This window comes from Gossypium hirsutum, chromosome A13 (genome assembly GCF_007990345.1).
Source record: "Gossypium hirsutum isolate 1008001.06 chromosome A13, Gossypium_hirsutum_v2.1, whole genome shotgun sequence".
NCBI classification, from domain to species: Eukaryota; Viridiplantae; Streptophyta; class Magnoliopsida; order Malvales; family Malvaceae; genus Gossypium; species Gossypium hirsutum.
The window spans coordinates 14,225,314-14,251,482 of record NC_053436.1 but is presented as its reverse complement, the minus strand read 5'-3'; the positions used below and the strand labels follow the sequence as shown (position 1 = coordinate 14,251,482).

Sequence of the window (26,169 nt, the reverse complement as noted above, 5' to 3'; positions counted from 1 at the left end):
TATGTGAATAAAAGATAATAATAAGGTACTAAAATAAAATTTAATATTGAGACGCCATGTAAGTAATTAGTGAAGAGAAATTTCGTAATACTTTTGTTCTCACCTTGATTTAGTAAAGTGAAATGTTATAGAGACCAGATTTGAGTGTTTAGAGCCTTGGTCAAGAAATGATAAATGAATGGACCTAACCCCCCTAAATGAGCAGCATAACGTGAAAGAATGACTAATTGATATAAGTAGATTCATCTGACTAATGGAACGAATGACTTTTAAAAAATAATATATAAAATCATTTAGAGTTTCTATAAAAGATTATTATTTCTATCTTTCATACAATATATAAAATCATTTTAAACTATAATCCATCTATTATGAATTTTTTCAAATGTCAAATGAAGAAATTCTAAAAGGTAAATAGTAAAGAAATTGACACTTATTTATAGGCTAAGCGTCAATGCAACATATACATGACATATCATTGCTATACATATATATATATATATATTCCTTGGATCAAAAATCTACTATACAAATGGCCACCAATTTCTAGCAATTACATCAATGGCTGCTCACAAAGCAGTAACTTGAGCCAACCAAGGAAGCAACTTTTGATGAACTAGGTCAGGTTTATCATCATGGGGGCAATGCCCTACACCTTCCAACATATAAAGGCTTACATTCGACGATTTCGAAGGTAAGGAAGAGAAGTACTTACCTACAGGCCCATCTATAGGGGTGAAAGGATCTTGATCACCCCATAAAACTAGGACAGGTAAGTTGATTCTCGGCATCAATTGCACAGGGTTTGGCCCTGGTGGACCGGTTATAATCGAGACAAAGGCATCGAGAGCACCTTCATCGTTCGCTGGTCCATTGATGATCTGCATTGTAAAAGAACATTATTATCAAGTTTAAATGGTTCGTGTTAATAAGGAACCGTAGGCGGTAACTCAAGGAGATTGATTGCTGTACCTCAACTAGTTCATCATCAACGGACTCTTTATTTCCATAAACAGATAACAAAATGTTTCTTAGATTATCTCTGCATTAAAGACAACTGGATGAGTAGCAATGAATATCAGTACAGGAAGATGGTTGAACCAAATAGAATACCTTTGCTTGGCGCGCTCAAAGACGGCCGTGGCGATTCGTCTTTGCTTCAATAAGAAATCAACCAACCAAAGCAAAGGTAAGAGGAGTTTGATCCTCCAATCATCAACAATTGCCTTGTTGTTCATCCCACCAGCACAATTCAACAGCACAATCCCTCGAACCAGGTTTTGACTAGATTCTTGTTCCACACAATATACATTAGAAATTTGTAAGTGGAAACACAATCAAACGCGAGATCAACATGGAATACATGATACGCACAAGAGATAATATTTAACATGCTCCACTTCTGGTTGCCTACATCTAGGGATAAGAGAAAAACTCCACCATAAACATAAGGATTACAAAGAATTCAAAACACTCAATGGACAAACACTAAACCTGAGCCCCAAAAAGATGCCCAGTTTTCTATGTTCCCTAGGTTTAAGCACATGGAAACACATTATCCCATTAACCCGATATTTTACCAAGCTCTTCCTCACGACCCTACAAAAGTCATTCCTATACAAAGATGCCACAGAAATTACCAAACTCTTCCTCACACCCAATAGACAAGCACTAAACTCGAGCCCAAAAACAAGCGCAGTTTTCTATGCTCCCTAGGTTTGAACACTTGAAATACACTTTACCCCATTAACCCAATATTTTACCAAATTCTTCCTCACACCCCTACAAAACTCATTTCCTATACAGAGACCCCATAGATATTACAAGAGATGATTCGGTTCCGGTTGCCTACATTGAGGGATGAGGGAAAAAAATTCCACTATAAACACAAGGATTACAACGGGTTCAAAACACGCAATACACAAATACTAATCCTGAGCCCCAAAACAAGCCCAGTTTTCTACGCTCTCTAGGTTTAAACACATGAAATACATTTTGCCCCATTAACCCAATATTTTACTAAACTCTTTCTCACAACCCTACAAAACTCATTTCCTACACAAATATGCCATAGAAATTACATCTATCTCATAATTCTGACCTAAGATCCTATTGCTTGATCATCAAGAAATCTTATTCTCTAAGATTTCTTACATGATATAAATATTTACGTATTAAATAAACTTAATTAGCAAGTAATCATTGATAACTAATTGCTAAGTAGAATTTGGTTCGGTATCTAGCAATATAATCATCAAAAAAAATTATATATGGATTTAAACTATGTGTTTTAACTACCTGAGGCAGCTATCACACAAGCAAGACTTCCCACAGAGTTTCCAATCAACACAGTAGGCTTCTGAACAACTTCATTCAAGAAATCTAGTATCAACTGTGAACAATAATATTGAGATTAGAAGGATTAATTTTGATTAAAACAGTTAAACGCCATGTTTTTGTGAGCTTGGGTTGTAGTGAAATATACCTCAGCCCAAGCTTCCATGGAATATGAAAAACCTTGGGGCTTATCTGATGCACCAAAACCCAGAAGGTCAATAGCATAAACAGTGTAATCCTGAGCCAATGTGTCAATATTCCTACAACAATTGTTAACCCAGTTCAAATACTGCAATCATTTCAAAATAAATGAAAAGCAACGATATTTCCAGTTTGGGTACCTTCGCCAATGGGGAATGGAGGCACCAAATCCATGAACGAGAAGCAAAGGAGGGTTGGTAGAAGATGATGAGGAAACAAAGTAATTGATGGAGTACCGACCTTTCCATTGCCACTTACTGCATTTCTCCTTTATCTGACTCACCCCTAACACGCTGACACGAGACTCAGTGGATGGGTCAACATAGCAAGTGATGAAACTACGGTTACCAACACCATAGCCACGACCGAGAACGGGAAGCTTGTTATCGTAAAGGTGAGGGAAAGCAAGTCCTGGTTTCAGTCTGGGTTCTTTAGCCTTCGTCCGCGGCAGCGAATGCGGCGGTCGGAGAAAAGCCGCCGCCACAACATGAAGAACCGTGGCAGCCGCCATCTTTATTCCCACCACTCAACTGTTTGTTATTTTTGTTCCACTCAAATTTCATTCCTTTGCCATATGGGGGGAGTTGTGTGTGGTATTGGTTGCATTTGGACTTCGGATTGCTCCCACCTCTCACTATCTTCAACACTGTTTTAAATTTTACATAATTGATAAAAGCTAAAATATTTAGATTTTTTTTTCGAAAAACAATTATTCTATTAAATTTTAGTAATTTGTAAAAAAAAAATTATGGACTTTTTATACAATGAAAGCTTACATTAAATTACTTTTATTTTCTAAAAATATATGTACATATTCATACATTAAACAAAAATAACCATATATATAAGAAGTTTAGTGCCCATTGAATTTTAATTTAATTAATATTAATATTGTTATATTGGTACGAATGTATTAAATTATTAAAATATTAATGAAAGAAAAAATTATGAGATGACATAAAACTATGTTAATTTTACATGCCCTCCCTTTATACCAAAATTTATTAATCTTTTCCATTCAATATTTTAATATACCAAAATTTCTAAACTTATACTAAAATTATTTGCAATTTATCAAAATTTCTAAAGCATTTCCTAAATGTCACAAACTCAACCCATTCAATATTTTTGTAAACCAAAATTTTTAAGGGTTTTCTTTGGAATTTTCTACATACCTAATTTACAATTTTAAAGGTTTATGAAAATTTTAAAATTAAACCAAATTTCTAAAAGTTTATCAAAATTCCTAAATATTTATCAAAATATCTAACGTTATACAAAAATTTTAAGATAATAAAAAATTGTTAAAATTTTTCTTTTAAAATTTTAAACTTATCCATTCAATATTTTGGCATACCATAATTTTAAAGTTTATATCAAAACTCCTTACAATCTAAAAAAAAAAATCTATACCATACCAACATTTTTAAGAGTTTACTAAAATTTCTAAAGTTATTTCTAAGAGTTCCAAACTCGACCCATTGAATATTTTAATACACCATAATTTCTAAAGTTATACCAAAATTTCTATGATTTTTCCTAAGAATTTTCTATATACCAAAACTTAATTGTACTTACCAAAAATTTTAAAGCTATATCATTTCTAATGGTTTTTTAAAAAAAAATTTAAGGGTTTACCAAAATTTCTTGTATAGAAAAGTTTTAAGGATTTAGGTTATACTAACATTATCAAGGGGTTTACCAAAATTTCTAAAGTTTTTCCTTACTTATCAAACTCGACTCATTCAACATTTTGGTGTACCAAAATTTCTAAAGTTAACTTTTCATAGGATTTATCAAATTGTTTCCTCAACCCATGCACCAGTCTTAATATACTTAAACCTAAATTTCTAAATACTTATCAAAATATTTAAAGTTATAGCTAAATTTTTAAGGATGTATCAAAAATTTTAAAGTTATATCAAAATTTCTTAAACTTTTACTTAGGGTCTCAGACTTGACCCATTTAACATTTTAATATACCAAAATTTTTAAAATTATATCAAAATATTTAAATTTATTAAAATTTTTAAGGATATACTAAATGGTTTACCAAAATTTCTAAAGTTTTTCCTAAGGGTCTTAGATTCGATCCATTCAACATTTTAGTATATCAAAATTTCTAATTTATACTAAAATTTCAAAAAGTTTACCAAAATTTCTATGCATTTTCCATAGAATTTCTTCTATGCCAAAATTTGATTTTTTTTATAAAAATTTTCAAGGATTTACCAAATTTTTTTAAGATTTACTAATATCTTTAAGATTATACCAAAATTTCAAAAGCTTTTCCTTGAAACTTTTTGTGTACCAAAATTTATAAGGTCACACCAAAATATCTAAAACTATACCAAAAGTTTTAAGAATTTCCTAAAATTTTTAAGGTTATATAAAAAATTTCTAAATTAGGGTCCTAACCTTGATCCATTCAACATTTTAGTATACCAAAAATTTTAAATTTATACAAAAATTTCTTAGGACTTACCAAAATTTCTAAGAATAGCATTTCCATAGGATTTATCACAATTTTTCCTCAACCCATGCAGCTGTCTTTGTATAAGTTATACCAAATTTCTTAAGGCTTTACCAAATATTTTAAGGTATATTTTAAACTTTTCCTTAGAGTCAGATTTACCCATTCAACATTTGGGTTTATCAAAATTGTTAACGTTATACGAAAATTTCTTGAAACTTGATCCATTCAACATTTGGTATATCATATTTTTTAATATTATATCAAAATTTTTAAGAATTTATTGAAATTTCTATAATTTTTTTTGTACCAAAATTTTTAAGAATTTACTGAAAATTTGAAAGATTTATCAAATTTTACAAGGGTTTGCCAAAATATTTTAGATTATGCCAAAATTTTAAAAAGTAAACTTTAAGAGTGTGTTTGGATAAAGAATCTTAAAAATTTTGAGACTTTTAAAATACATTTTAAAATTCATCAATTCAAAATGTTAAGATTTGCAATTTTTTTTTGTTTGGATAAATAATTTATTTAGAAAAGATTAGGTTAATGGAATTTTACAAATTAAAAAATAATTATATTAAAAACAAATAATATAAAAAATATTCAATTTGAATATCATTATATTTGTAAGCTTTTATAAATAGTTTTAATAAAATAAAATTTAAAGTATATACTATAATTAAATAAAATAAATTTTGAATTTGAAGTTTAAGTTTTCATCTTATAGCGAAATTATGTGTAATTAATCAAATAAAATTATGAGGAATTTTGAAAAACCACCTTTTTAGATGAAATTTAAAAATGAATTTGAACAATTAAAATTCTCTATTGAAATTTACTCATAAGTTTTGAAATTCTCTAATATATTTACTCAAAAAAGTAAATTCATTTTTAGGCATTTGAAAACCTGGATACAAATTAAATCTCTCTTATAAATTTCTCACCCAAACAAACCATAAAAAAATTGACATTAAATTGGTAAAAGTTTTCCTAAGTTTTAAGCTCGTTCTTCACATTTTTGGAGCCCTAAGCGTAACAATAAATTAAATTTCTTTTTAAAAACAATTATAAAATTTAAATATAATAAAAGCTAAAAAATTTTAGAGGTTTAAGAGATGAAGTATTTATGGTGAAAAATTGAAAACATTAATCATTTAATAAATTTATTTTAATTTGAATTTTCTTTTTTTTTATTCTAAAAGTTGAAAATTTTTAGAGCCCTTCCAATTTTGTGCCCTAGGCGGCTCTGCAAAGCTTACTAAATTAATTTTAGTAAAGCTTTGAAATAAAGTTACAAATAAAAAAGAAAAGCGAAGAATTCTATTCGTTTGTCGTTTGTTTTTAAAATTTTAGTCTTTTCTTTTCAAAGGTAAACATAAAGAATTTGAGCTAAAATTTAAAACAAATTTGGGTTTAATACATCAAAATTAAAGAACGATCCCAAACTTTAGCTACATTTGGTTTAAACAATTTCAGTCATCCATTTTTAATGATTATTAGTAGCAATTCAATCAATATCTCTAACTTTTAGTACTAGTCAAACAATTGGATTATTCTTTTCCCTGTTTCAATCTCATTATGAAAATTATGATTTTAAAGTAAAGGTGTTTGTAGGTTAAGTCGGGTTAGATTTAAGTATGATATTGACATAATATAAAGTATTATAAATGTGTTTGTGGGTCAAGTCGTGTTAGACTTAAGCATGATATTAACATAATATAAAATAGTATAAATTTAAAAATAGGCCAACTCGAGTCAAGTTCGGATTTTAAATGTTCAAGTTTGAACCTAGTTCATATTTTAAATGAGCCTAATATTTTCTTAAGTCTATTTTTGGGGATTAATATTTTTTCTCAAATCTTTCCAAATTTCAAGATAAACTTCGAGCTTGGACAGATAACCTGGCTCATAAACATGTCTATTTCAAAGTCTCATTATCATTTTGTTTTGTACAAATTTATTAATTTGTTCTTGGTTTTATCAAATCAGCCCATAACTTTAGCTTTATGAAATTGGCTCAAGGTAGTGGATCTTAGAATGAAGTCAAAAAAATTTTAGAAGGAAACAAAAGGGCAAGGCTCCTATTTGTCCTCTTTAGAACCATCCTTAGCTCTTTTGTTTAGGCATGTTGATTATTTTCGGATGTGGTGAACTGGTGCTTATTTGAGGAAATGGATTAGGTTGGTGGAAGTAACTTCTTACAAGGTAAAGTTGAGGGGCGTTGGAGTTTGTGTTACGAATGTTGTTTTATACCTAAGTGTGGGTTTGGATGGGCGATTGGGTGCGGTGCGGTGCGTTTAGCTTACTTTTTGTCTCACGCTACAGTATCGCTACAGTATCTAATCTCACCGCCACCGCTGTTTTTACACTAACCGTAGGTAAACGCACCGCCCATCCAAACTCACCCTAAGTCTATATAGGTGTGATGAAGGAGAAAGCAAAGAATTTCAATAAAAGTTTGAGACACTAAATTATTAAAAAAACTATAGAAGTAGAAAGATTCAGATTCAGTTATTGAAGAGCACGAGACTTGAATCATGATTCTAATCATGCATATAATTGTGACATTAAACCTCCAATTAAATTTTAAAGTGATAAACACTTTTCCCACTTAAACTTGTTATCAAAATTTAATATTTTATTTTTGCACTTTTAGCATCCATTATTATCATGTTCACTGATTAATTCGATTCTAAAAAAATAATTTACACTCAAATCTGAACTTGATTCCGTCTATCCAAATGGTCCTTTTTATTGTTTGAAAAAATAATTTTTAAACTAATATTTACATTTTATAATAAAATTTAAATAAAAATAATTTTAAAATTATTTAATTTTAATTTGAACAGAATTAAGTCAAATTAAACAAGTTTGATCTAAAGTAAACCAAAACAGATGAAAGACTCAGCCCATGCCATGAAAATTTAAGTCAGTTTGTTTTGAGTTTTATTTAACCAGGGGCGTATCTAGGGGGCTGGTAGGAGACCCGGCCTCCTCTAAAATGAAAAAATTTCATTTATGCCCTTTAAAATTTTATAATTTTAAATTAGTAAAGGTAAAATTACACTTTGACCTTCTAAAAATAATAATAATTTAATTTAATCATTTAAAAATAAAAAATATAAACTATCTAAATAATAAAATTATATTTTTATTATAATAAAAATTATAATTTAATTTCAATCCCCTAAAAATACCATACGGGTAGGCAAAGTCTAATGCCCTAAAAAAAACGAGTCGTTTGTGTTGGGGTCTCGGTGGTTTAGCGTAAACAATTATTACCCTTTGAAATTGCACGAGTTCAACTCCTCACCCTCCTACTTGCCTTTGATCACGGAATCACCATGAATTTCTCTATTTACGTTTCTTTAAACTATAACTCACCCTTAACCCCTTTTTTCATCTAAATTCAGTCCAATTTATTTCTTAAATAAAAGAACAAACCTTTTTTGTGTATTTCTTTTTTATTTTTAAAAAATTTGGTAAATTTCTTCAAAATTTAATGTCAAAATTCGTAATTATCCATCCATGAAAAATAAAATAAAATAAAAGACAGCTATATTGAAGGCACACAATGAAGCATGTTATGTAGGACAAAAAGGTTAAAAAAGAGAACAAATCAAGGGTCATGAGATTGCCTAGGGACACTCACAGTCACGTTTAAGCGCCAAATGACAAATTGATCAATCCCTTGGACCATGATTTTTTATTTCAATCATGGTGAGTGCTTGTTTTAATTTTTATTATAAAACTATAATTTTAATATTTTATTAATTTTTAAAACACCAAAACATGATTAGTCTTGAAATATTTTAAGAATTCAAATGTGACCTGAGTCATGAACAAGTTGAGACATTTTTAATTTTTATAACGTTAGTAATATGTTAAAATTAAAAATACTGTTAATTACAGTTTGTATAATGATAAAATTATTTCATTCTACAATTAAAGTAAAGTTAGCAAAAGTCTAATTATATTCAACTAATAATCTTAAATTTAAAAATTCATCAACAACAATCAACAATATTATTAATTTGTATTTATCAATAACCATTATAAGTTTAAAGATAAAATTAAGTCAAAGTTCAAATTCAGATGCTAAAATCATAATTAAATTATCCCAAGAGAAAAAAGGTTATTGTCTGGCTCTCTTGGCAATGTTCTATTATAGTGACAGGAATAATGGAAGGATCCTAATGTACACATTTTCATGCTGATGTCACTAATGAATGTGACCTCCATTTTCCTTTATCATCATCATCATTGTTTTACCCTACCTATAGTTGGCATCTCTTGGAAGCTTCACTTTCCTCTTCATTTACGTTTAAAAAAAAAAAAAGCATGCTTCAACCTGTCCTATATATATATATATATGAGTTCATATATAGTTGAAGATACAACACTTTGCTTCAGCCTGAAGGATAATACCTCCTATGGCTCCTTCATCATCAACCCTTTGTTTTCTGTTTTTCTTGGGGATATTCAGTTCTACTTTTACGTCGTCGTTGCCATTGACGGTCAGCTCTGTCACCGAGATCGGGGCTCGAGTCGAGGGTTCGGGTAGGATTAGAAGGAGGACTCTGATGGATAATGGGCTTGGTTTAACTCCACAAATGGGGTATGGATGTGATTATATGATGCCCTATTCTTATCCTTTTTCTCCTAATCTCATTTGTTTATAAGTTCAAAAGTATAGTGAATGGTATTTTAATATGAGCAGGTGGAACAGTTGGAATCATTTCCATTGCGATATAAATGAGACATTGATCAAAGAAACTGGTATTTAGATCTTTGTCTGCACTTTCATAATATACTTTTCTTTATTATATATTTTGTTAATTCCCTTTATTCATTTCAAGTTTTGAACACTTTAGGTTATTTATTAATATCATTCTGGGTTTGAGTCGTTGTTGTGCCGATAATTATGAAATAATGAAATTTCCTTTGCTCTATGTTGCAGCTGACGCAATGGTCTCAACTGGTCTAAGTGCCGTTGGCTACATCTATATAAATTTAGGTGATAAATCGAATCTAAAATTTGATGTCATTTCAACAGAAATCTTTTATCAATACACCACTGAATTAGTTGACAACATTATGTTTCTTTTCCTTTCAAAATAACATTAGATATTGCTTTACAACATTGGTTTCAATTAGTTTCTTACTTGCTCAACTTAATTAGATGATTGTTGGGGAGAACTCAACAGAGATTCTCAGGTACCATGTTCTTAACTCTGGGCCTCTTTTGATTCTTAAAAACTAATAAAAAGTTTTGCAATGACTAAAATGTAATTTTATTTTTCCATCAGGGAAATTTGGTTCCTAAAGCTTCAACATTTCCCTCTGGCATCAAGGCTCTTGCAGATTATGTTCATAGCAAAGGGCTTAAGCTTGGGATTTACTCAGATGCAGGGTAAATCCTTTTTCATAAATTGAAATGGTTTACTTCTGATTTTAGTCGCTAAAATTTGAGATTTAATCCTTCTAATTCAGCGTAATTTAGTGTGGTTATTTTTAAAAATACATCCAAATTAGTAACACAAGTAGTTAAAGTAATGACATGAATTTTATAATTATTATTTAGTCACATAATAAATTCACATGTCAATCTAATGTTTAAAGCTTAAATAATTTTATGCAGTCTAATGTTTAAAGCTTAAAAATAATTTTATGCAATCACTTTAATGATAGTAATTAAAGGTGCTATCAATTTGGATTTACTAATAATTAAAAATAAAGAGATCAAATTATATTTATACCAATTAAAGGAGGATTTTAAATCTAAATTTGATTTTAAATCTAAATTTTAGCATAGTATCAAATTAGACCAAAGGATGAAAGCCTAGACTTTCATACACAAGGGTGACTCTTTTTTAATGAATTATTTGCATTTTCAGGATTCAAACTTGTAGCATTTAATGAATTATTTGCATTTTCAGGACTCAAACTTGTAGCAAGACCATGCCTGGCTCACTGGGACATGAAGAACAAGATGCAAAAACCTTTGCCTTATGGGTATACATGATTTTGTTTACCTTATCTTGTCATATTTATGTTATTTTTCGTATTATAAAATTACGATTATATAAATATGTTAATGATTTATTTTAGGGTGAATTGCATCAAACATCCTCAAGTTATGACTTAGATTTTATAATTAATCTTCAAACTTTAAAATGTCCAAATTAAGTCCTAGAAGTATAAGTACTATATCAATATGATTCTTCTATTAGCTTAGCAGTTTGATATTAAAAGCAGCTCAAAGATGACCTGAAACATATTTAAAATTATAAGAGTCTATTACATAGACAATTTATTAAAAATTTATGTTGATTTTCTTTTTAACATGTTAAATCAAAGATGTTAATAGATATACACAAATTTTAGAAATGGTCTACGCTACATCATATTCAAGCCAGTGTTTAACGTCCATGATAATAACTAGGTTGACTTAATAATACCATAATCAAGGGCAAGGGGGGGGGGAGCAAGTAGCATCCCTCCTTTTCGTATTTTCTTGGAACTTTTCAATATATATATATTTTTGCATATTTACATTTATTTTGGTCCATAAAAATATATATTTTTTAGCTTTGTTCTTTAACTTTTGGAATTTTGAATGGCTAATTTAAAAAATTGTCATAATCTTTTATTTTATATAAAAAAATTTATATTCATATATTTTTAAAAAAAAGTTGCTTTTTATGCATCAACTTTATTGATGGTATGTAAGAATGTAGTAAATTGGTGATAGGGAGTGGATTACTTGAAATATGACAACTGTGAAGATACCGGTGGCTTAAGCCCAAAGGAAAGGTAATTTTACATTATCTAAATGATGAAGCCAGGCTTTATTCATTTGTGCCCTATCATTATTTTAGAAATTAGTCCAACTTTTTAGTTATTTTATTTTTGGAATTTAAAAATATAAGTTCAATTATTAACACGGTCAATTTTTTTATCAAATTCAAATTTATTATAATGTTAGTAATTGTATTTGAATTTTAAAATCTAAAAAATAAAGAGACTAAATTTTAAATGCACGAAAAGTATAAAGACTTTAAAGAAAATTTTAACTTTATTATTTTATTATTATAGGTACCCAAAGATGAGCGAAGCATTACTTAACTCAGGGAGGCCCATATTTTTCTCTTTATGTGAATGGTTAGTGATGAATGAATAATATATTTTCTTAAGTAAATCAATGGTTAATGCCTAATCAAAATTTCTAATATTTATTATTATTATTTAAAAAACACAGGGGACAAGAGGATCCTGCAACATGGGCACCAAGTATAGGGAATAGTTGGAGAACAACTGGAGACATTGAAGATAACTGGGACAGGTATACACCTATGCATTAATTGCCTTATTTTAAATATTTTGGCTCAAATTATAGTTTTCATCCCTATACTTAATGAACTTGGAGGTTTTATAGTTGGAGAACCCCCTAGAGTCCTATAGCCACAATGAATCCTAAGTTTTTGGGGGTTTGCTTAATTCTTTTTTAAATTAAAGGTTTAATTAAAATTTTCAAAAAGGTTTAATTAAAAAATTTTAAGAATGTGGGGGTTTAATTTAAAATTTTCAAAATTTGAGAGGATTAATGTAAATTTTCAAAATGTTTGGGGAAGGTCTAATTAAAATTTTTAAAACTTTTGGAAGGTCTAATTAGAATTTTAAAAAAAATTGAGGTGCCTAATTAAATTCTTTTAAAAAGTTTAAAGGGTATAAATTAAAGTTTAATTTCTAATATTGTTTTATCCATAAAAAAAACGCAAATTTGAGACTTTGCTTAAGAGATATTGAACTCTTCATCACACTAACATAGTTAAAAAATTACATTAATTGTACAGTTATCAAAATATATCAAATTATAGGAGCTAAATTTTCAAATTAAATATGATATAAGGATGAAAATTGTAATTTGGCCAGCATTTTGCTCAATTTTTTTTTTTTGTATTTTTGTCTATGTTATTCATATTCAAGTATGTGAGGCCTTCAATAAGAAATTATTTAGGTCAAGAAGAAGATTTGATTTTAACATTTTAAGTAGTATGTCTAAATCTCAAAGTTTAACAAATTATAAGGACTAATCACAATTTTTTACCATTTACTTATTTTTCAAAAGATAATATCTCATAACTACTATAACTGTGCCTTAGTATGACGGGAATAGCGGATCAAAATGACCAGTGGGCTTCGTATGCTAAACCGGGAGCTTGGAATGGTATGAATTTGCATGTGGTAGACTTATGCTCTCAATCCTTATACTATTTGCATATTTACAATTTAATCCCTTAATTTTTAATTCTAAGAATTTATTTCATTTTCTCTTTTAATTTAAAAATTAAAGTCCAATTGATGCATCTTTTAAACTGGATTATGTGGCATTTTAAAAAAATAAATTTGCTTTGTAGCCGACTTAAAAAGGGAAAACAAACATTAACACGAAAGGTAACAATTAAAGTGAGATATTTTTTCAATGAGATCTGGTGCAATAATGTTTGACATGGATTTTTTTTTATTAAACAGCACTTATCCCATTCTTATAATTCAGATTGAAGTTTAGGGTTTAGGGTTTAATTTTTTTGTTTTGTAACTGATTGATGGGTGCAACATGAATTCATCCAACGGTTGCAAAAGTCTCCTTATCCCCTTTTCATTCTAGGCCATAAATTGCAATGGATCTCACTGGAAAAAAATTCTACCGTAGTTGCCACCCAACCAAAGAGAAAAAAAGGTGTTTATTTTCACTTTCTACATCTTTGAAAGTGAATTTATTTACTTACATCCGTGTAATATTGGTCACATGAGCATCATTTTTTTTTAAAATCTGCCATGTAATTCAATTTAACGGAAGTTCAGTAACAGTGTTTTAAATTGAACTTTAATTTTAAATCGAAAGCGTAAAGAAATTAAAATTCTAATAATTAAAAATTTAAAGGATAAATTTCAGATGCATAAAAGATATAGTAGTTTGAAAGCATAATTAAATCATTACATACAAATTAAAGGTAAAATTCTAAAATAATATTTTTCATTTAAAAAAATGATTGAAATTAAAATTATGTGAATCAGATCCCGACATGCTGGAAGTAGGAAACGGAGGCATGACAACGGAAGAATATCGGTGCCATTTCAGCATATGGGCATTAGCTAAAGTACATTTGATTTTAATACTTCTTTATCACTCCTTCATATGTTTCGAGCTTGGATTTATATTTTTTAAATCTAATACATATTTTACTGTTTAGAATTAATAAAAAAGTTATAAAAATAATTGATTATTTAAACTTTAAAACTAATCATTTTAGTGGATTTATATGAACTAATTCGTATTAATTTTTTTTTAAATCAAATTTAACTCAATTCATAAATACCTCAAATTACATCTATTGCAGTTTTTTTCATTTTTAGAATTACTTCTAATCCTATTTTTTTTCTTTAATTTTAGTACTTCACAGTTCCTTTTTCGTCTACACTATTTTGTAGGCTCCGTTGTTGATTGGCTGTGATGTGAGGTCTATGGATAATGTGACATTTGAATTGGTAGCCAATAAAGAGGTTATTGATGTCAATCAAGGTAATTTGTTTTTTCTTTTAATTGCTGTGAAGTTTGAAAGTTTTTTTCTTTTTTTTAAATTGGGATTAGAGGTGTTGGTAGATAGGACTAGATTGAGTTTAAGTTAAGTCTATTTATGATATCAATATTATGTATAGTTATTTAAATTCGACTTGATTTAAAATATGTGTATTAAATTTTGCATAAATTTACTCGTATTTATAAATAGTTAATCTAAATCTATTTAAGTAGATACATATGTTTAAAAATTTTAAAAATATAATTACTATTATTTAATATTTAATATTAATATATATTTTTTATTACTATTGAATTCTTTTCCTTTTATTAAATCCAAAATTCACAATTTCGTATATTTTTAAATATGTACATTATAATATAATATGTTTAAATTTCATTTGATATAAATTATTTAATATATAAAGTAAAATAAAAAATAACATATCATAAACTTGAAAATGTGTTAATTCGAGTCAAATTTAGACTTTAATTATTGGAACTCAATCTTAGCTCAAATTCTCAATCTTAGCTCAAATTTTAAACGAGTTTAAAAAAATTTTCTAAACCAAATCTAATATATATATATTTTTGACTCTCAAAATTTAATGATGCCTCTAACTTGAATGAATAGCTCAACAGTTGAACAGCTCTATTTGAGACCTTCCAGTGTACAATCATTTATGTTGGACTTTGATTAATTTTGAAATCAGGTCAAGTTAAAACATTGATGAGATATAAAACTTTTTTGAAAGACTCAAAATAAATTTTTATTTAAGAAATATCGATTTTTTTTTATTATCTAATTAAATAAATGTCAATATTCAACAACTAATTCCACATTTGAAAGAAAATAAAATAAAAAATAAAAAGCAAAAGCATCAAGTTTTTGACCAAAATCTTTGAACTTTTGTAGATAAACTTGGTGTTCAAGGTAAAAAGGTGAAGAAAGAAGGGGATCCTGAGGTAAGTTTCATTCTCATTTTTAAATTCATGTTTTTGGTCTAACTTTGGATTTAATCATTTTATCATGTTGATATTTATAATTTAATCTTCCTAATTTAATTATACATAATTTAGTTTATCTTATTTATATCATATTAAGGGAGAATATTTGATGTATTGTCCATGCATAAGTCCTAATCATCATTGCTGAATTACATGACACATCATTATTAAATAAAACAAAACATAGTGAAGAACTTATAAATAAATATTAGTAACTTCATTTAAACATAATTAAATAATAATTAATTATAAATAAATTTTAAAACCCAAAACTCTTAAACTTAATATCATAAATTCAAGAGTTATTAATATTTATTTATAATAGTTACTTTTGATGTTTAATTATATTTAAATAAAATTATTAGTATTTATTTACAAGTCCACTATATATTTTTTTGTGTAACTTAATGATGATTTGTCATGTTATTATTTATTTATGATGCACGAGACTTATGCACCGGCAGTATATCAAATATTATTTTTAATATTAATGGTAAGTTCAAATTTGATAACATTGCTAATTGTTGTTGTCAAAATATTAACACTGATTTCTTTTACTGTCATTTGATCACACAATCAAAGCCACATGAAAATTTAATTAGTTGTGTTTAAATAATAAAAACTCTGACTAAAAATACTTAAAATAATTTAAAAAAATTATATTAATAAAATAAAATATAAAAATATATCAAATTAGAAGAACTAAATCTCAAATTTTTTCTTCAACAAAATTTGAATAAACTTTGTAGGGATTTTGTTTCTAACCTAACAATTCCTATGGGAAATGATTTTCCAACATCAAATTGATAAATCCAGGTATGGGCAGGCCCATTGGCTAACAATATGGTAGCTGTGGTGTTATGGAACAGAGGATCTTCCTCAGCAAACATCACAGCTTATTGGTCCGATATAGGCCTTAAGCCATCAACGGTTGTCGATTCTCGAGACTTGTGGGCGGTGAGCTTCCCCATCTCTATCATTTTACAACTTTTCATTTAGCCTTTTATATTCTTAATCTTAATCAACCTAGTGTGTTGTATCATATCTATATTCGCAACAGGGGCGAAGCTAGAAAATTTTTTTAGGAGGGCCCGGATGAAATTTTAATTTTTTATAGTTTATATTTTTATAATTTATAAATGATTAAATTGAATTTTTATAATTTTAGGGGAGGCCAAAGTGCAATTTTACATTTACTAATTTAAGATTTTTAAAAAATTTCAAGGGCCTAAAAAGAAAATTTTCATTTTAGGGAGGGCCGGGGCCAGCCCCCCTGGCTACACCCCTGATTCGCAACGGATTATTTTTTTAGTTTTGGTTTAAATGGACGGTGCGGTTATCTATAATTAGTGTAAAAATAATGATGACAGTGAGATTAAATACTGTAACGCAAGATAAAAAAATAAACTAAACGCATCACATCACACCCTACCACCCATCAAAACTTACCTTTAATCATTGTATTGAAGAGTGTTACATTTTTTAAATTTCATCATTGACTCTAAAGACAACCTTACAACACCCCCATTAAAAAAAATTCATACATTGAACAACATTGTCCACGACTTTTAAAATAGAGAAGTTATGTAGGCACATTTAATATCACTTAAAATAGTTTTTTTTTTATTCTTTACATTATGAGTTTGATGATTGGATAGTTAATTTTTTTCATTTATAATGTGTTAAGAGTATCATGTTAATAATGTGAATATATTATTTTTTTAATGTCATTGCATTGAAGAGTACAATATTATTAAGATTGTATCTTCGATTCTAAAGAGAGCTTAGAAACTATTCTTGAAGCCGCTTAAAAATGGTCTCGTCATTTTAAATAGAATCCACAATTTATAAGATATAGAGATAATGTGAACAAGCATAGGGGTTTGAATCACCCTCTATGCACTCTCCCTTTTAGTGTCATTCAAATGAGTTTTTAGACTCTCTTTAAAGAGGATAAAACCTTTAAAAAGTGGGATTTATATGGTGTTGGACATCAATAATACTGGATTTATCTATTAGATTACTGTTTTGAAATGAACAGCATTCGACGGAGACGGGTGTTGAAGATGAGATATCAGCGGAAGTGGGTTCTCATGCATGCAAAATGTACACTTTGAAACCACTTACAAATAGAGATCGGAGTTGAACAAATAGATATTTTGGTGAAAAGCGAGTTCAATTATAGCAGGCATAAGCAGCAGTAGGACATGTTGAGAGACCATGCATGTTCTTATGTATTGTGTGATATTTTCAATGAAAAAAGAAGACTTTTTAGTATCCGACACTCACATTAAATTTTGACTAAATAAAAAATTGAGTCAAGTTGAATATCTAAATGGAGCCAAAATTCACTTAATTGTAATTTTTTTCATCCGTAAAACTTAAACTCTATAAATCCTTTAAAAGACATGAGAATTATGTATTAGAAAGGAATTCATTCAATTTTTGTATTTATCTTGGATTTTTTCCCTTATCCTTCTAAAAGAAACCATATTTATTAAAAAATGGTTAATTTTATTTTTAGGCACAATGATTTATTTTGTCCTCTATTTAAAAAAATATTTTTGCTTTTTATTTAAAATGTCACTTTTTTAGCATTTAAATTTGTATTATTTGTCAAATTATCTTCAAAATAGATGAAAAAGTTAACATTTATTAACTTTGTTGATGTAGCATACATGTGAATTGCCACATTAGAAATTACTTTTTTTTAAATATAAAAATTTTAAAAAGTATAAAAATTATTTTTAAAAAAAATTTAACAGTTATTAGAAGTATAAAAATTTTATATGCTTTTTAATTTTAAAAAATTAATTAATTGCTAATGTGATATGCACATAAACTTCCATGAGGGTGCCACATCCGCAAAATTAATATAAGTTAACTTTTTTTATTTATTTTAGGGTAATTTGACAAACAATACAAGTTTAAGAGTTAAAAATTAAGTGAAAAATTAAAATAAATTTTCTATAAAATTGAAGTACCAAATAAATTATTATACCTTATTTTTATTTCGAAATAAATTCGAATCTTATTTTATATTTTAGAATCTTAATTGGACCTGGAAAAAAAACTTAAATCGACCCGATTCAAAATAGCAATTAAATATATATTGTAGAAACAAAAAGATTCTGTATTTTCTGTTTCATCCATTTTGGCCACCATGACCTTAAATTAAATTTTTTATAATAATTGTTTAAGTTTTAAAAAATACGAATAAATGTTGATTGATTCTTATTTCAATTGGTATGTGTATTGTTGTCAATGTAAGAGGACATAAGTTCGAATGTATTAAAGTATATTATCTTCTTATTAATGGGTTGAGAAGGAGTTATAGATAATTCTAATCATTGTCTAAAAAAACAGATATTATCAAAATGTATAATAAAATTGTTAAAAAAAATAAAATAAAAAATATGAATAAATAGTTTGCCATAAAAGTCATGTAGCCCAAAAAAAAAATCTATGGTTTTCCCCCTTATTTTCGATAAGGTTTAAGGCTCCAATTTCCTCTCATTTGAATTTCTTCCTAAATGTCAGAAGAAATAAGAAAAGAGAAGTCAAAATTGGCTGCGTTGGGAAGACTTGCAAATGCAGCATTTCTCAATTTTCTTTACTGCTCCAACTAAAAAAAATGCAATCCTCAAACTATGATTAAGATTTTAAATTATTCTCAAACTTCAAACCGTTGTAATTAAAATTTTAAAGTATTAATATCATTATCGATCAAATTCTTCTATCAACGTAAACATTAATTTGTTGTTATCGGTACCTCACTCAATAAAAATCTCACCACCCTTACCTCGTTGTATCAGGATATTACCAACTATGACCTCACCAAAAGCAACACTATACCAACTAATAGCAAGTGTTGGATCTTTCCTCGCATGGACTTCGCCTAGTCCATGTATATTCCATAATTACCTATCTAGAGAGTTATTGTGCTCCCTAAATGGTCGACACAATGAAAGCCGTACTATACACGTGTAAGATCTAAGGTTAAATGAGGCCCACCATCTCTTATAAATACTCTTCTTCCTTCTTTACACACACATATAGAAAAACACCTCTTTCCTTCTTCAGCGACTCTCAACACTCAACTATTGTGTGAACACCTAACTTTGCTGCCCACATGTATTATCTATTAACACTTGTATATTAAATATTAGCTCAAATATGAGATGATACATATTTAAAATAAGGCAAATTAAATCATAAACACAGTGTTTCTATATGATTACAAATTTAATCCTTAAATTGACAAAAATATTATAATTGTTTACTAATGCTTTGGTTATTTTAAAGTTTAAATAAGAATGAAATTAAAAATTGAGAATGTTTAGCACAAGTATGATATTTTATAATAAAAATAATGGAGAAGTAGTTGAATAAAATATGCAAAAGAAAGTAAAAATGGAACAACAAAGGTAGATTCTCATATTTAACCAAAGATAAATTAAAATGAAAATAAGAAGAACCTAAAAGACAAAGGTGCTTTCTTCAATTTTAAGTTACAACCAACGAATCCGCTTTATCCAAACCTAACTCTTTCCGACAGGAATCTCATTCGTCGCCGTAATCGCCGCCGCTTCCTCCTTCCTTTTCAGGTGGGTTTCAATGGAATTGTCGAACCCATATTTAAGGTATGGGAACCAATTTAGAAGAAGTTTTCCATATTCAATGGAATTGTCGCCGTAATCGCCGTAATCGCATTTTTGGAGGATTCTTGCATTTGAACACAAGCTCAGGTGGAGTATCCATCGGAACCAATTTAGAAGAAGCTTTCTTCTTCGAAGAAACTAAGGGTGAGGCAAACAATTGATATAACACTGCAGGTCAGCAAACCCACCAACCCATTGAACCGCCTCTTCTACACTAGAAGCCAAGAATCGAAAATCCTTTTGCCTTCTCTTTGGTTTAATAAAAGCCGAAAAGCCACAAGCACCCTTTTTAAGAGGGTAAGAATGCACAGTGAAATGTCTAACACCAACATTGTAGGATACCTATAAAGATAAAAGAAACTAAATAGGATGATTGCAAACAAAAACCCAAAATTAAACCTTATTGGAATGATCTATTGCAGAGATAATTCCAAACCTGAATGGGTCGTTTTAGTCAAACCTGAATGGGTCGTTTTAGTAAAGTTTTCCATGGAATTGTCGAACCCATATTTAAGGTATGTTTTGTATCTTTTATCTTACCAGTTTATATAGATTTTTCTAATTTTCCATGTTATTTATGAATTTGATACTTTGGAATCACTAATCAGTTGTCCTTGACCATAATTGTTGTTGCTAGTCTGTAGTTCTCTTCCTATCCACCTTATCCACCCATAAGATGAATAAAATCCATAATATAATTTTCTCTTAAATGAACTTGCATTGATGTGTCAATGCATCTTATGATTGTGTATGCTTTTATTATTAGTTTCTCAGATAATCATCTTTTTTTTTAAATAATTCAAGAAATACCAAAATAGTATATTTTGTCAATTATTCACTAAATATCACGAAATGAATAGTGTAACATTTTCCCTGACACTAAATCACCATACCGAAAAGTGATTTAACCCTCTCTTTTTCCAATAATGCTGGTAAAAAAAAAAAAAAGAGAATGGTGTAGGGAGGGACTGGAAGCCGAGTGAGGAACGCACTGGCCAGTCTAATTAGTGCTAGGGAGGGGTCATTTTGGCCCTGTGAGGGACAGAGAATCTCTGTTGCCTTGGGGGCTAAATCGGCTACTCTTTCCTGGCTCACTTTTTGACCGGCATTATTGGGAAAAGAAGGCTAAATCGCCTTTTGGTATGGCGATCTAGTGTCAGAAAAATGTTGCATTATTCATTTTTATTATTTTGGTACATATCAACTATTATAGTAACTTTTTTTTATGTATTATTTACCAAAAAATCCTCTTTTCTTTTGTGGCACGCTTTATTCATTTTTCTATAAATTCTTGCTTTTTTCTTTAGTTCTACGTCTATTTTCTTTTTTCCTGCTATTCTTATAGTCAATAAGAAACACAGACTTTAGGCTTGTTGTAAATGCAAACCGTGACAGCTTGCTGGATTTAAATTGGAGGTAGTCAAAACAACATCTGCAGGCCATGCTAAAAAGCTGGCATCTACTGTTGACATCAACACATGCCTTGATGATAGTACTGCTTCAAAATTTAACTACTTATTCTAGCTTTGTTTATGTTTTTAATGATTGTTATCATCATCTTACCTGTTAATATGAATTTAGATCATTCTACTTACTTTCAGGAATTATATGCTTTGGTGGTGATGGGATTATCAATGAGATTAGCCATTTCAATTTTAGTTAAATTCTGATTCATGTTTCATATTTATTTATTTTTCTAGATAACCTGTTGTTCAATTTTCAAGAGTGTAAGCAGAAATTAGGAGCCCGATATTGTTTGAGGTGCAAGAAAAGCACTTGCCGGAGCAAAATGGTGCATAAAATATTGAACATTAATAAATTTAAATGATTGTTCTGTGTCTAATAAATTTCTTAATCTATTTCTAAGATTAATCGCCTTAAGCATCATCATCAAATGAAAACTCCATGTTTCCTTCACTTTTAATGTTCTCCTGAATGATAACCGTCCGCATCCTGCTCCTTTTCATTGTCATCTTCCTCTTCAGAAGTTGATATAAACTTAAAACCTTTGAACTGTATCTCGCTTGTGTTCTAGTATATTTCCTTCCAATACCTGCAGTACTTGCTACCATCAGATTTTTTATCTCCATTATAGGGACGGCTGAGTATTTTTTTGATATTGGAATCATAATATTGAGTATAAAGCTTCAATGTTCTTTGGGTGTTGAGTTTTATTAGGTTCTCTACTAATGTTTCTGTTTTTATCATTTAATTAGTTACTTTATCTTGGTAAATGTGTAGGTTCTAAATGGTCTGCTTAGTAGAGACAATCAAAAAGAAGGAATTTCTATACCTATTGGAATTATACCGGCAGGTTCTCATAATTCATTGATTTGGATTGTTCTTGGAGTTAGAAATCCAGTCTCCGCTGCGATTTCTATTATGAAGGTAATGCTGCTTGGCATTCAAGATGAGATTTGCTTTGTGTGTTGATTATTTTTTCACTCCCTTTATAGGTTGATTTGTAGTGTTTTTCAAAACCATATTGATCCATGTGTCTTGAATTGGTTAAAAACACCTTGATGGACCCTAACGCTTTGTGAATACCATTATTTTCTTCCTATAGATGTATCAAATTCCCATTTTCCTTCCTGTTGCCTACAATTGAGCTCTTGTTGGTTTCAAGGTGGTCTAACTGCTATAGATGTTTTTGATATAGAGTGGATTCAAACTGGTCTTATTCACTTTGGGATGACAGTCTCCTATTATGGTTTTGTCGGTGATGGTATGTATTGGTAACATGACAATATATCCTTGTTAACAAAATAGAAATCGTTTGGTTTCGATATCCAGTCAACCTCTGTTCTCTTGAAATGCGTTCAAAATGCTTCAATGTAACATATCTTAGCATCATACGTTCAAAGATGCCTGAATTTAGAGTGTGAGTTACACCTACTGACTATGAATTTCATTTTAGAACGTTTTGAGCATTCATCCTCATATATGTTGCACTCATGTAACATTTTAAAAGAGTGTCTGATTTCCCTTTTTGTCTTTTTCGCATTCCATGGGTTCAGGAAAAATTTATTTCTGTACCTCATCCTTGGTTGTTTTCCCGTTGTTATACCATAAGTTTGTGCCTATAATTGAAATTACGTCAGAACTACTTCTAGACTAGCCATCTTTACTACTTTTCTTTGAATCTTTTGGCTGTAAGTTGCCTAAGGCACATTAGATTCAGGAAAGGCATATATAATGTTTGAATGAAGAAAATCTTTTATGAGTGTATGTATGGTGTTGCATAGAGTAACTCCTCCGTATTTTATTATCTCCTAGTGTGGGAAGGATAAACTGTCTGTTTGTATCTTTTTCTTATGTCTTGCAGTCTTAGAACTATCTGAGAAATATCAGAAATAATTGGGTCCACTACGATATTTTGTTGCTGGCTTCCTAAAGTTTTTTTGTTTGCCAAACCTTACAGTAGCCAAAGAGGATCGAGAAGGTAAAATCTCAACTGATAGGGATGTAGTTGACATGTCAGACTTGTACACCGACATTATGAGGAGGTCAAACGCAGATGGCATTCCTAGAGCCTCTAGTTTATCTAGTATTGATTCAATAATGACTCCTAGCCGAACATCTGTAGGTGAGATGGACACTTGTAGTAGCACTCATGCCAGCACAGAACCATCTGAATATGTGCGTGGCCTTGATCCTAAGGCTAAACGGTTGTCGTTTGGGAGAAACAATGTAACAGCCGAGCTTGAAGTTATTCACCCTCAGTTACCACCCTCAACAACTCCAAACTGGCGTAGGACCAGATCAAAATCTAGGACAGATAAAGGATGGAGTGGATCGACTGCAGCACATGATCCTTCTAGATGTTCTTGAGGTAATGCTGCAACAAATGATAGAGAGGATATATCTTCGACATTGTCTGATCTAGGTCCAATTTGGGATGCTGAACCAAAATGGGGCACTGAAGCTAATTGGGATGTGGAGAATCCAATCGAGTTACCAGCGCCACGAAATGATCTCGAGTCAGTAGCAAAGAAGGAACCCACCCCAAGAGTCGAAGATGAATGGATTGTAACTAAGGGGCCATTTCTTGGCATCCTTGTGTGCAACCATGCATACAGAACTGTGCAGAGTTCTCAGGTGGTGGCTCCAAGAGCTAAACCCGATGACAACACCATGGATATGTTCTTAGTTCACGAGAGTGGGCGACTCCAGTTGATGAGATTTTTTGTGCTACTATAGATGGGTAAACACCTTTCACTGCCATATGTTGAATATGTCAAGGTATGAGCGTAAAATTTCCTTTACTCCATGAACAATCTTAAATTCCGAATACAGCAACTTGGTCATTGCACCAATAAGAGTCCATCCAAGTTCAAAATTATTGTTACAATTGTTGGTGCAACTGGACCGGGTGCTTTGATGAAATAACTATTACTGGTTTGAACATATGTTTTGCAGTTAGTGCTCTTACATAGGGATAGTTACTCCATGATATTTAATGGGTGTTTTATATGCACAAATATCTACATCTTATTTAAACCATGTAACTATAGCTTCCATTAAAATTTTTAGGTAAAATCTGTCAAAATTAAGGCTGGGAAACACACGCATAATGATTGTGGCATTGACGGTGAGTTTTTTCCCCTCAATGGAGAAGTAGTGTCATCGTTGCTTCCGGAACAGTAAGACTAATTGGTCACTTCTGTGGCCATCATGATGTCTGATGAAGAGATTTTTTATTTTTTTGAAATGTTCTTGTCATATCTAGAATGCAAAAGGCTCCCTACAAGACTCGCGGCTTTGTGAGTATGCTGAGTATGCTTAAGACATATTTTGTCCGAATATTATATTATATCACATGTGAAACCCCTCCTATTTGTGCTAGTAAACATGCAATGAGGGTTTCTGTAAATTTTTATTTTTGTTGGGTTTTTGTGTATCTGTTGCTTTGTCTAACTCCGTGGTCTTGTTTCTTTCTGTGTGGGCTTCTCAATGTATGGAAAATTCATTTCTTGTTTTTCAGTACCTTTTGCTTTGCTTATATACATACATATTGCTTTGTTAAACTTTTAGTCTAGGTAACGGCAGGGGAAGTTCTACTCGATTAATTTGATTTATTTTATTTCAAACAAAAACAAAACAAGAAATAATTCAAATTAAAAATAATTCCAACTCAGAAAATTTGATTAACAAATTTGAATTATTCATTTTGGATTAAAAAAATTAGACATAAGTTATCATTTTTTTTGAATTATAATAAGAAGGCAAAGTCTAAACAATAAATACGATTAGCACGACTTAAATTTAAGCTACACCTGAGGCGATGAACACTCTAATCTATTAAGTCATCACATGGGGTTCACCATAAAAGTTAGCAATTTTATTCCTTCATTAAAGTAAAATTTTTTTTATCTAATCTTATCTTTTAAAGCATGTGAAAACAAAATATTTTATTATACTATTAAACAATTTATTAAAAATGTTAATAGGTTGAGATTTTGGTATGCATTTTTACTTAAGTAGTATTTAAAAAAAATTAAAATATAGATAAATAAGACGTCGCAAAATTTCAATATCGTGAGTTTATTGCTTTTTTTTTTATGTAACTATATAAGAAAACAATGCAATTATTCGTCTTTCCAATATAGGTATCGACTCATTTTTCTTAATTTATTATTTATTTTTATTATAAAAATTACAAATAAATTACATAATTTTTAGAAGTGTAATATGATGATATTCATTATATTTTAAAAGTTTATAGTGAAATGTTGTATTGGTTGAAAGAAAGATTCGATTTTGATATAAAAGAGAAAGTTGCAAACATTGGGATTCATTATAAAAGATGATCGCATGAACCAAAATAAGCTTGAAGTTCAAAGTTAACTACATATTACATGCATACTACTAACGTATACGTTACTATATGGGGATGTATATTG

At 29.4% G+C, this 26,169-nt stretch overlaps 2 protein-coding genes, 1 long non-coding RNA gene and 1 pseudogene across 3 annotated transcripts; 2 read left to right on the top strand and 2 right to left on the bottom strand.

Annotated features, from left to right (window-relative positions):
* Nucleotides 1–418: 418 nt before the first annotated feature.
* On the bottom strand, nt 419–3,245 carry LOC107894024 (pheophytinase, chloroplastic). The gene is made up of 6 exons (XM_016819213.2): nt 2,679–3,245; nt 2,486–2,597; nt 2,299–2,392; nt 1,114–1,291; nt 973–1,042; nt 419–881 (listed from the first exon to the last, which is right to left on the bottom strand). The coding sequence occupies exons 1-6, from the start codon at nt 3,047–3,049 to the stop codon at nt 570–572; spliced, it is 1,137 nt and encodes a 378-aa protein (XP_016674702.1). The 5' UTR covers nt 3,050–3,245; the 3' UTR covers nt 419–569.
* Nucleotides 3,246–9,309: 6,064 nt separating this feature from the next.
* Nucleotides 9,310–17,882, top strand: LOC107894023 (alpha-galactosidase). Its single transcript, XM_016819212.2, has 15 exons — nt 9,310–9,632; nt 9,735–9,793; nt 9,975–10,031; nt 10,197–10,231; nt 10,324–10,427; nt 10,954–11,029; nt 11,769–11,830; nt 12,113–12,178; nt 12,276–12,359; nt 13,180–13,244; nt 14,096–14,178; nt 14,510–14,600; nt 15,514–15,563; nt 16,422–16,562; nt 17,647–17,882. Exons 1-15 carry the CDS (start codon nt 9,448–9,450, stop codon nt 17,749–17,751), a joined length of 1,263 nt encoding a protein of 420 aa, XP_016674701.1. The 5' UTR covers nt 9,310–9,447; the 3' UTR covers nt 17,752–17,882.
* A 2,139-nt stretch (nt 17,883–20,021) lies between these two features.
* Nucleotides 20,022–20,824, bottom strand: LOC121212398 (uncharacterized). The gene is made up of 2 exons (XR_005907504.1): nt 20,703–20,824; nt 20,022–20,608 (listed from the first exon to the last, which is right to left on the bottom strand). It is a non-coding gene; the product is annotated as an uncharacterized lncRNA (long non-coding RNA).
* Nucleotides 20,825–21,192: 368 nt separating this feature from the next.
* Nucleotides 21,193–25,252, top strand: LOC107894022 (sphingoid long-chain bases kinase 1-like; annotated as a pseudogene).
* The last annotated feature ends 917 nt before the right edge of the window (nt 25,253–26,169 follow it).